The 10,991-nt window shown below is 49.5% G+C and overlaps 1 protein-coding gene across 6 annotated transcripts in view; it reads left to right on the forward strand.

The window, feature by feature from the left end:
- The window catches only part of PODXL (podocalyxin like), a 40,008-nt gene extending 38,625 nt beyond the window's left edge, over positions 1-1,383 (forward strand). For 3 of the 6 annotated variants that reach the window (XM_038173416.2, XM_038173417.2, XM_038173420.2), the window contains one exon: positions 1,081-1,383. In XM_038173416.2, coding sequence (XP_038029344.2) covers positions 1,081-1,275 — 195 coding nt within the window. In that variant the 3' untranslated portion in view covers positions 1,276-1,383. The remainder of the gene's footprint in view (positions 1-1,080) is intronic. The other 3 variants (XM_038173418.2, XM_038173419.2, XM_038173421.2) reach the window with 1 other exon arrangement.
- The last annotated feature ends 9,608 nt before the right edge of the window (positions 1,384-10,991 follow it).

Here is a 10,991-nt window from a genome sequence, read left to right on the forward strand (position 1 = left end):
AGCATCCCTCAACCTGGGAGGGTTTTACCAGCATCCCTGGACCTGGGGGGGTTTTACCAGCATCCCCCCCAAACCTTGAGGGCTCAGGGTCCCCCCCTGCTTCCACGCATCCCCTCCAGCTCCGCCGCCCGCTCCTGCAGTGCCTGCTCGCGCCGAGCCCTCTGGTTTCGCTTCTCCATCCTTTTCCCTTCCCAGTATTTGTTAGGAGTGATGCAGCGGCTGTACGGCCAGGAGGACACACACAGAAAACCCTAAAAAAATAAGAGGGAACACAGGAGTCTGTAAACACAGCCCCTGTAAATCCCCAGGGGTTGGGATGGGGCTGAAGGAGCCGCCCGTGGTGAATTGGGACTGGGACGAGGTGGGGATGCTTCTGGCAGTGGAGATGAAAGGAAAGCACCCACAGGGCTGGGATTAGCAAGGATCCGAGCACCAGGTGATTCAGTGCCTGATTCATCCCTGAATCAGCCCTTTCTGAGGAGGGGGAGATGATGCCCCAGCCAAAATTGTGCGTGGGCAAAGGGAAGGAGGGGAGGGTTCTCCACCAGGAGCTCTCCAGGACAGGGCACGGGGGTGATGCTGATACAGGGAGAGATGGACTGGTGGCATCTGCAAGCTGGGAGATGTCAGGGGGGTGAAAGGAGAATAAAAATAAAGGGACAAGGAAAGGGCAGAAAGGGGAGCTGGGGAGGCAGGAGCAGGGATTCAGGGTTGGGGCGAGCCGAGGATGCTCAGCCTTCGGTGCTGGCCTTCTCCCAAGGTTGTGTGACGTGGGGACACAGCCACATCACCCCAGCTGCCCTCGGGGAGATTTTCTGCAGGTCTCTGGCTGTTCTCCCCCCCCTTCCATCACCGGCAGCCTCTGCCTCCAGCCCCGTGCTCCCCCCTTGCTGTGCCGGCGCTGCCTGCAGCCCCCAGCCCCTGCTGCCCCATGGAGCCTCCCTCCACGAGCAGCAGCCTCGTTGGGCTGGGAGGCTGAAAATACTGCCAGGAGAGGACCCGAGGGGGCACGTAGGGCATGGCCGAGCTCTTTCTCACCTTTTTTTTTATTATTTTTTCTGGGTTTTCCCTTCCTCGCAGCAGCGCCTGACGGAGGAGCTGCAGACGATGGAGAACGGCTACCACGACAACCCCACGCTGGAGGTGATGGAGACCTGCTCAGAGATGCAGGAGAAGAAGGTGAACCTCAACGGGGAGCTGGGCGACAGCTGGATCGTCCCTCTCGACACCATCATGAAGGAAGACCTGGAGGAAGAGGAGGACACGCATTTATAGGATACGGAACTTGATCCCGCAAGAAACAACACCCCCCAGAAACCCCCAACTCCCCTTAAAAAAAAAATAACCACAACCCCCCCATACACACGCACAATTCCAAAACAAGGCAAAATTCCCAGAAAATCCCTCGTGAGCTCATCACAGCCACCAGGTGGGGTGCAGGATGGCAGGGGGAGGGATGCGAGCAGAGAGCTCCGTGGTCACCACAGCACCCGCATCGGGATGAGCGGCTCCGTCACCCATGGGTGCTCCTCGGGACCAACCCCATGGGACCCAAAGGGGTGAAGGGGACGGTTTTGCTGCCCTGCTCTCCTTCAAGCAGGGATGCCCGAGGGTTTTTTTTCCCAGCAGGGATGCTGTGTTCCCTCCCATCCATCCAAAAGCAGCCTCCAGCTACCGAGCGACCCCAAAAATAAAAAGAAACACCACGAGGATGGGAACCGGAGCGCAGCCCCCGACAGCAAACCTGGAAACCAGAGCTCCAAAATTCCTCCAGCCCATGGTTTTTAATCATCACCCTGCCCTCCCCTACACCCTTACCTTGCAGAACGCCCAGGTATGGAGCAGGAGGAGCCGAACCAGCCCCTTTGCTCCCTTTCCAGCCAGTTTCCATCCCTGCCAAACTGCTGGATGAAAACGCACCACAGCTGCGCTTTGGGGCACAAGCAAATGCCCAGGGATGCCAAATCCCACCCTGCCTTCAGCTGCCCCACAACGGGCTCCAGGGCTGGGGCAATTTCTTGTTCCAGACCAGGAAAGGTGACGGGAAGGATGCAGAAGATTTTGCTTTAATGTTAAAGGGAGAGGAAAAGGAATCACTCCTGGATTTCATCCTTCTGAGGAAGCGTTTAAAGAGACCTGGAGCGGTGCCCGATCGCCAGCCCAGGCGCACAGTTGTGAGTTGTGTTGGTTTTATTTTGCTGTAAAGGAGCCCAGCCCAGCTCTGCAGCTGGATTTACCTCTGGAAGCATCTGATCACCTGCCAGGAACGCTGCAGCAGCACCACACATCCTCTGCCAGGGCTGGTGGCAACGTGCACGGTGATTTTTGGGGGTCACGGTGTCCTGCGTGAGCTGCAGAAGAGATAAAAGAACAGCAGAAGCGCGAGCCAGGTGGCTTGGGGGCAGCTTTCCACCCTCCCAGCCCTTGGTGTTTCCTCCCCACGAGGCTGATCAGCTCAATCCACATCCTCAAGCTTCTCCTTTCTTCTTGAGCAAGCGGCCGAAGGAGCAGCGATGCGCGGAGCAGCCTCCAACTCAGCTCACCAAACCTCATCCCACAGCCCTCGGTCTCCTCTCAAGGGCTCCCTTCGCAGTAAATCTTTAGAGGGGGGCAAAAATCTGAGCAGAAAGTGGCTGGACTGAGGCATTCCTGGTTTTCCCCTTCCCATCCCAGCTCCTCGCTGGGTCTGGAGGGATGGGGAGGTTGCAGAGCTTGGGACGCAGCACAGCACCCAAGCAGGGTCCTCCTGCCTTGCTCCCATCAAGGAGGAGGTTTCCTTCGGGGTAACACCACGGGGACCCCTTCCCGTGGCCGTCCCCGAAGCTGGGTAAAGCAGAAGGGATGGCAGATGCCTCGCGTCCTCTGGGCCAGCTCTTCTCCCTTCGCTCCTGCACTGACGGACAGTTGGAAGCGTTGGAGCCTATCTGGTTTTTGTCTGTAAATAACTCCTGCTGCCCATTAGCGATGTACTCAGCGCACTTCACTTATCATCTGCGCACCGCACTACGGGGAAGTGATTTTGGAGGGGGGAAGAAAAAAAAAAAATCAGAGAAAAAAAAAAAAATAGAGGAAAAAATAAGAAAAAAAAAAAAAAAGCTAAAGGCCAATCTGGGAGGGGACCAAAAACTCACCACGAAGCAGGAAAACGCCTCCCTGCTGGAGCTGGACAGCCCAGGGCCGGTGCCTCCGCATGGGTGGCAGCGAGCTCGGCTCCTTAACATCCCTACAAGCCTTAACGAACCCTTAACGAAGCTCGCAGCTGCTTCCCGGATCGAGTGCCCCAATTCGGCGACCTCGCGGCTCGGTCCTCGGTGGCCGGCAGAAGCCCAGGATCCCCTTCCCGGGGCAGAGATGCCAAAGTGCTTTAAGGAGTCAGGTCCAAAGACTTTCCAAGAGAACCCTACAAAGGCTTGAGGTCAAGCAACCTTAAAATCTTTCAGAGCAGAGACCGGTGGAGATATCGACTGCTCGGCAAGTGCTTATAGTGATTTATATTTGAATAGGAATTGTACATTTATTTATTTTTCCAGACACCATATTTTTAAACCACTAATATTTTATAGTAGATCTTCCTTCCCCTATTTAAAGAACTATTTCCTTGGAAAAAAAGAAAAAAAAAAAAACAGTAAGTTTTTATGTTGGTAACATTTTTTTTGCAAAAATAAATAAAATAAATCAGGTAGGAAATGCAGCGACGAGCATCTTTGGCCTTAATACTTCCCTTCGTAGACCGTAGCCATGACTGTTAGACCAAAAAAAAAAGAAAGAAAAAAAGAAAAGAAAAGAAAAAAAATAATCTCCCCAGGCATTTCCTCCCTCCCTGCCCCTCTCCCCTCTTCCCCTGGCTTCTCTCCTCTTCCCCTACCACAGCTTTAAGGTGGGAGCCGCCGTGCGAAGCGATGGGGACTCGTTGCCTCCTGGCGAGCCTTTGGGATGCTCTCGCAAGGAGACGTCTCCACTCGCAGACCCTCCGGGAGGGTGGACATAGGTTTAGGATCAGTTTTCTCCCGCTCACGGCGCCGTGGCCCCGCCAAGGAGGACGCAGCCACCCAGCCCCGCACGCCTCCCGCGGCTCTCGCCGTTGCCTCCCGCGGGGACAGGAGTCTGACGTACACTGGAATTTAACCGAGGATTTAACTGGATCGCGGAGATTCTTCTGGCATTTTCCTACAAATATATATATTTTGAGAGCATCATGTATTTCTGTCAATAAAGGTTCGTATGGAACAGGCTGGTTTCTTGGCTGGGGGAACGGCGGGTGCTGGGTGTGGGGGGTGGGTGCAGGGTTTGGGCTCCAGGACCAGCAGGGCTGCTGCAGTTTGAGCTCATTTGGAGACCCAGCACAGGTTTTGGATGGTCCCACCAGCAGGAAGATGTTAAAACATTGGGATGAGCAGGAGGAAAATCAGCCCAGGCCTTCAGGGATGCCCAGCTCGCATTTCTGCTGTGCCAAAAAAAAAGCAGGATAGTGATGAAGACCTGCCCTTAATTAAGGGGAGGAAACCCAAAAGGGAGGGATGCTCAGCTGGTAGGGGTGAGGCAGACCCATCGCAGCCTGTTGGAGTCCCCAGTGCCTTTAGAAAGTTCCCAGTGCCTTTAAAAGACCCCAGAAGGCCAGCCAAACCTACGCTAAGCACCGCAGTGCCAGCATGTGCATGGTGTGCAACCATCTGAGGTGGTGATGCCTGGGTAGCCAAAGCAGCTACAGCATTCGTGGGTACCTCTGAGCAAGAAGGAAATGGGGAGGTCCCCAATTAGTGCCCCTAATTCTGCATTTTGCCCACCTCACGGCTGGGTCAGGCTGCGAAAGTAAAGCTGGTGATCCCGTGCCAAGCATCCTCCAAAGGAGGGACAGCCCACAGCATTTCCATTTGCCTCCAGGTGCCCAAAATAAAACATTTTGGTTTTGTTCTAGGTTGGATGGAGCAAGTTTCCAATTATGCAAGGGGGAGAGGAAAAAAAAAAAAAGAATTTAAGTATTAAAAGCCAGTGTTTTGCATCAGCCTCTGTTCCAGCTGCCCGTTCCTCCCCGGTTTCACAGCTCCGGCACCGCTCGTACAAGGTGCTCACGGCTCCTTTTCCAGCCTTGGAAGCAAGCACTGTTAGAACAGATCTAAGATAAACACCCCTGCTAGCATATACATTTTTATTAAGAAAAATGAACAAAATACATTCTCTCCTTATGTACATTACATACAACGTAACTACAGTAGGTGTTCCTCGCAGTGCTCGTCCACTTCGGTACAGCATGAGGCTCACATGTTAACCCAGCAAGGACCAAAGGTGACTTAATTACGCCAAGGAAGCAAACGAACAGCCCGGGCTGAACAGAAATAACCCATTTAGCTGGAAGGGGTAGGATGGGGAATGCCCACAGCCCAGGAATGAAGCTTGCACCCACCAGGTGCATTTGTTTAACCGAGCTCTTTGCTCTGGCTGAAGGTCTCCCCAGCATCCCATCGCTTCCCGCTGGAAATACAGCTTTGGTGGTTAGGATCAGCTCCTACTTGCCAGTTTTTTTTGTTTTCCAACACCACAGCTTCAGAAGCGAAGGTGCTTGGCCTGTCAAAACATCAACGGGAAGGAGAGAGAGGGAGGAAGGCTAAGGAGGAGGAGGAAGCGAGGAAATTCAGCATCCCCTGCTGGTGTCCCTTTCCACTTACCACCGCAGACAAGAGGGGAAATTAAGTCAAGCCACTGCCTTGCAGCTGAGGAAGCAGAGATTGATAAAAAGACACTTGCCTCTTAAGAGCTGAGATTGATGGTGTTTTTTGTGTTTTTTTTTGTTTTTTTTTTTTTTTTGGTTTTGTTTTGTTTTTTCTAGGCTTCAAAAAAAGTCACTTTTCAGCCTCAAAGTAGGTTCTTCAGTGAACAGACCCGGTCACACGCTGCAGCACTTTTCTACACCGTGAAATATGAATTGATTCAATCCCTTGGGCAGCTCGTTACAAAGTCAGGTTATTTAATGTTTATTTTCTCATCACTGGGGAGAAAAAACCTGCCCACTGGTATTTGGGAAGTTGAGATGACTGCAACCACTGGGGTCACTGTTCTGGTCCAGCCTTCCCACCATCGTGTTAATTAAAAATGTAGCTGAAATTCCCTTAATCACCCCACAAGAAAGCTGAGAGCATTTTTAGGTTCTAACAAATGTTTAAGGCCACGAGATGTGGTCTGATAGTCGATCGTGCTGCACAGCCCCGATATATTTAGGAGTTTGAGCCCAGTTGGCTTCTCCTTCAAATTGCTGCAGAGGGACTTGGGGGCGACAGGGGATGGGGACACGATTTAGGAAAGTTTATTCAAGGCTTTTCTCTCTCTGATGCTGGTGGGGCTAAAGCCCAGGGTGAAGCTCCAGGACTACAAGATGTGGTACAAGACCAGGATCTATTTGAAAGGGAACCAGAGGATCCAAGTCACGTGAAAAAAACTCGCACAAAATATCAGAGCTGCCTAAGAACCTTCAATTTCTTCCATAAAAGAGAAATCATGCCCTAAACATGCACTCTCATGAGCTACTACTGCATTATCCAAGTTCACTTCCCCCTCTGTCCTGCTACACGGGGGAAATAAAAGACTCCCCAGCTACCTGCTGCTTGTCTACAGCGGTAAAAGATTCAGGATTATGCAAGTGGGAGGTAGAAACCCTACAACAAGGATTGGGGTGAAGCTGCTCCCCCTGTGGAGGAGGATCCTTGAATCCTTCAGGAGATGCTGCATCCACTTTAACCACGTACCTTAGGGCAATCTGGAGGCACAAACTGTTTGGGTTGCAGTGAATAATCACGTGGGGGAAAAAAGTGAATAGGGGAACACCCAGAGGGGACCACGCTTTGCTGGACAGCAAACACACGAGTGAGATTTTCCTTTAAAACAGCAGCAAAACCCAAAAGGTAACCGGGTAGAGCCAGTCTTGGAGCAAACAGCTGGAGGCCAAGACAACACAAACGTTCGCCTCCACCAAGTATAAATTCAGATTTCAAGGTGCTGGAGTGAAATGCTGACAGCTGCTGCAAGTCCGTGGCTATATTGGGAAGGAAAGCGCTGAATTTGGGTCACAGCGAGTCTTCGGAGCCCATCACACCAACAAATTGAGTGCAGATATGTGAAAGCAAAAGGGGACAGCAGCAATATGCTACCTTCATGATCCGATGCTGCCCTGCAGAACTCCAGTCCCAAGCCATACAGCTGGCATTACATACAGCCCCATGACCACTATTCCCCTTGTCAGAGGTTTCCGTATATAACCAAGGCATTCATAAATAACCCCAAAACTCCATCCAGCTCTCGGAGCTCTGCCAGAACACCAAGTGATGCCCGCCTCCTGGCATCACCGTGACATTTTCTGGTGCAAGCCTTTCAAATGGCAACAAACAAGTCCTTAACTGGCTCTACAGCCACTCTGAAACTGGGTTTAGATGCTTTACCTACAGATAAAAGCACGTGGAGTCAGTTTATCTAAGCATTGAGCCACGTACAATCTTACTGGTCCCAGTACAGTACCCTACTCATTCCACTCCGACATCTCACTACAATAAAGTTTTCAGTAAATCAGGGGTTTTGCCCAGAAGTCATGACCACAACTTGAATTTCTAGCATGTTTTCCACGTCACAATATGATCAGGGCTACCATCCCCAGAGGCATTTAAATACACTAACGAGCTTCCAAAAGTACATTGATATTTTAACAATATTTACACTTATGTACTACTAAATTTTCCTAAGAGCAAGTCACATCGCTGCTGTTCTTAAACTCTCACAAAAATAAGACATCTCCAAGCCGTCACGTACACTTACTAGGATGGCCAAGCTCAGTTTTTGTCATTGCTAATTTCTCTTCTCCTCACAGCAGCAAGAATTTATTTCTAAAGTGGACCCACCTCTGTTTCTGCGACAGCTCCAGCTACAAAACAGCACGAGCACTGCCAGAGATGTACAGGAATTAGTTTTACCATCAGGGCATCTCTTGACAACAGCCAAATATTCTTCAACCCCAAGACAATTGTCACTAATAAGCTAAAATTCAAAGCATACACCGGGACTCAAGGTTTCACGAGACGTCTTCCCACTTCTAAATACAAAGGTACCAAATGGAAACGTATCTGGGAACGTAGATATAACATTTTTTTGCCATTTTTCTTAAAAGCATCACATCAACAGAATTACAGCATGTTCAACAGAATTACAGCATGTAGGGAGATGTAGGAGCACCTAAACCCAAGGCTGCTCAGAGCTAATCCACCCTAAAACTTTAACTCAAGGAGCTCTATGAAGTCAGTCCTTCTCCATCCTGAAAGGCACAGCGTTACAGGCACCTGCCACCTCCCTGCCTTTAAAACAAGTGGCATTAATGCTTTTCTTAGAGGAAGAGCCAACGGAGGCAAGATGATTCGAGTGTTTTCCAGAACCCAGCTCTGAATTTATCGCCCGTTGCCTGCAGCGTTCCCTGGTGCGAGCTTCCACAGCAGGGCGAGATGGGCGCAGAGCGCTGTGTCAAAGAAAACTCCCTTCTAAAAATGTGCAGGCATCAGGAAAACGATTCAGAAAGCAGCTGTTCCACAAAGCCCTGCAGAAAACACTCGTGCAGAGTAATTACCCTGCCGTGGAAGGAGCCTGTTCTGGAAGAAGCAGCTAACGGAGACCCTGGCACTTGTGGCTGCTTATTAAGGAGAAACAGAGATAAAGCTATCACCACCCCTTGCCACTAGCCCCATGCCTCCGAAATTCCCTGCACGGCTGGAGGTAAGGTGGGTGTGAAGCATTTACTAACAGACTCCCCGGTCATTAATTTTTCAGGCTGGGTTGTTCTAATTAGTGAGCAAAAAAAGAAAAAGAAATCAGCAATCTAATTTAGGCTCGTCACTGCAACCTTATTTCAGCACACACTCGATGCAGGTAAGCTGCAGTAAGTTCTTTAGGCAAGTTCCCCTATTTCAGTCCAGTTGCTACAGCACAAGGCTTCGAGAGAAAAAAACTTTTAAATTGGGACTTCACAGCTCGGTTGGTCAAACCCTGCCCTTATTTTGAAAAGGGCAGAAAGTCCAAGCTCGGTCCTTGAGCTAGCACATGCCTGTGTGCGCCCAGGGCAATCCTGGGCAAACAGAACCAAACCCCGATGATTATTTACATGGCTGGGTATCACTGCCTAAATACACCTCCGGGATGCTGCCTGGAGAAAGGGCAAACTGGATTTGTCCAGGACAAAATTTCTCCTTCCTCATTACGCTCAGAAAAAAAAAGGAAGAATAACTATGTTACAAACATTGCATTTAGAACAGCCAGAAAACTACAACTCATGTTATGATAGAAGCCCTCACTCCTGCAAGTCACTCTGGAAGAACCCTGAAGGACTTCTGCCTTGTGACTGTCGTGAGATGCTTATAAATATTAAGAAACTCATTTTTTTCCTAATTAAAGTGGCCAAAATCAAACCTGACAGGCTTTATTTCTCAAGCACAACATCACTCCGCAGGTACAGAAGTGAAGAATAAAGAATTCTTCCCATATAGAATACTTAAGTGTTTTCCAACGAGCTGATCCACAAAATAATAAGTTAATATATAATTTAAACTACTGAAATGCGAAATTATGCAGTGTTAAATCTATAGACAACGTCACCTTTTCATATAAGCTAAAGGCAAATAGTGTGCTTGTCTTTATGCTAAGCAGCAGCCCCTGCTACAGTGCACTGTGCTGGGAAACATTTTCAGGTGGCTCTTTTCAGATCGAGGAGATTTCTGTTCTGTTTGTAGTTCAGCATTTCCCTAATGGTCACATCTAACACTTTCCTGAACCACCACCAAGATCTGAGTGTATTTAACATCGAACTCTCTGTTCCTGCTCGTTAATAACGGGCTTATTTTGAAAGGAAATTTACACTTCCCTGCCCAGAATTTTTTAATTGGTTTTAAAATCAGGTAGCGTAGCACATAGCAATGCAACGAAATAATTCAATTTAAGGACAGGGAACCAGGAAATACCCTTGGCAAAGCCACGAGCAGCCTTCGCTTGGGATTAACTTCCCCGGCCACAGGGTGCCTCTGCTGCTCCACAAATACTCCGAAGCCGAGCAAATCGTTCCTGTTGGTTAATGACCAGCTGCAATCCATAAACTGTGCTCATGTGAGATGAAATCGATCGGCTCGGGATAAAGGTAGGTCAATATTTGATCATCCTGAAGTGCTCTCGTTCGCTAGGATTGCCTGTCCTACAGAAGCAAGGCTCGCCTAGCTCAGACAAGGAACTCATCCACGCTGCAGCACAGTGACCGAGCCAGGCTCTGCGTGCACCCTGATAAAGTGAGTTTTGATCGAGTTTCTCCAACACCAACCAGCTCAGCAGCCACTCTATTCACACAGCCTTTAGCATTTCTCAACTCCCACCACCTACTTGCCATGGCTACTCAGCCCAGCTATTTTTTATAGGCTCAGAGGTGCGTGAATGTAAGTACGGGCTGCAGCTTTTTGGCTGGTTGTGTCAGGTGGGCTTGGTTCAACCTCGACGGAAAACTCAATTTGGAAAACTCCCCCAGGGTCAGCACCACTGGTAACTACATTCATATCCCAAACTCTAACTAGCTGATAACGAAACATCTGCAAACCTAGCACGTCGGAAAACCTTGCAATGACCTAAAATTTTCCATGTCACTGGAAAAAAAAAAATCCCGTGTTTCAAAGAAACAATTTAATCAGATTTCACTTTATGCACTACGTACAGAGCGGATTCTTCCACAGACATCTGATTTGCCATCCACCGACGTATACAATTTCTGAACAGCCTCAAGTTACAGGTTACTTAAAAGCATTGCATCTGTATAGCCCTCCCTGCAGACAAAGCCAAGCCCAACCTCTATTTGCGTTGTTCCTTTCTGGGCGATTAATCACTGGTATGGGGGTTACAATTTATTTCTAATGCGCCAGACCTATGGAAGTCACACAAAGAACATGATAAAGAGGCAGTACAATGCAATCAAAGCAAGCAGACACTCGAGC

This window comes from Anas platyrhynchos, chromosome 1 (genome assembly GCF_047663525.1).
Source record: "Anas platyrhynchos isolate ZD024472 breed Pekin duck chromosome 1, IASCAAS_PekinDuck_T2T, whole genome shotgun sequence".
Classification (NCBI taxonomy): Eukaryota; Metazoa; Chordata; class Aves; order Anseriformes; family Anatidae; genus Anas; species Anas platyrhynchos.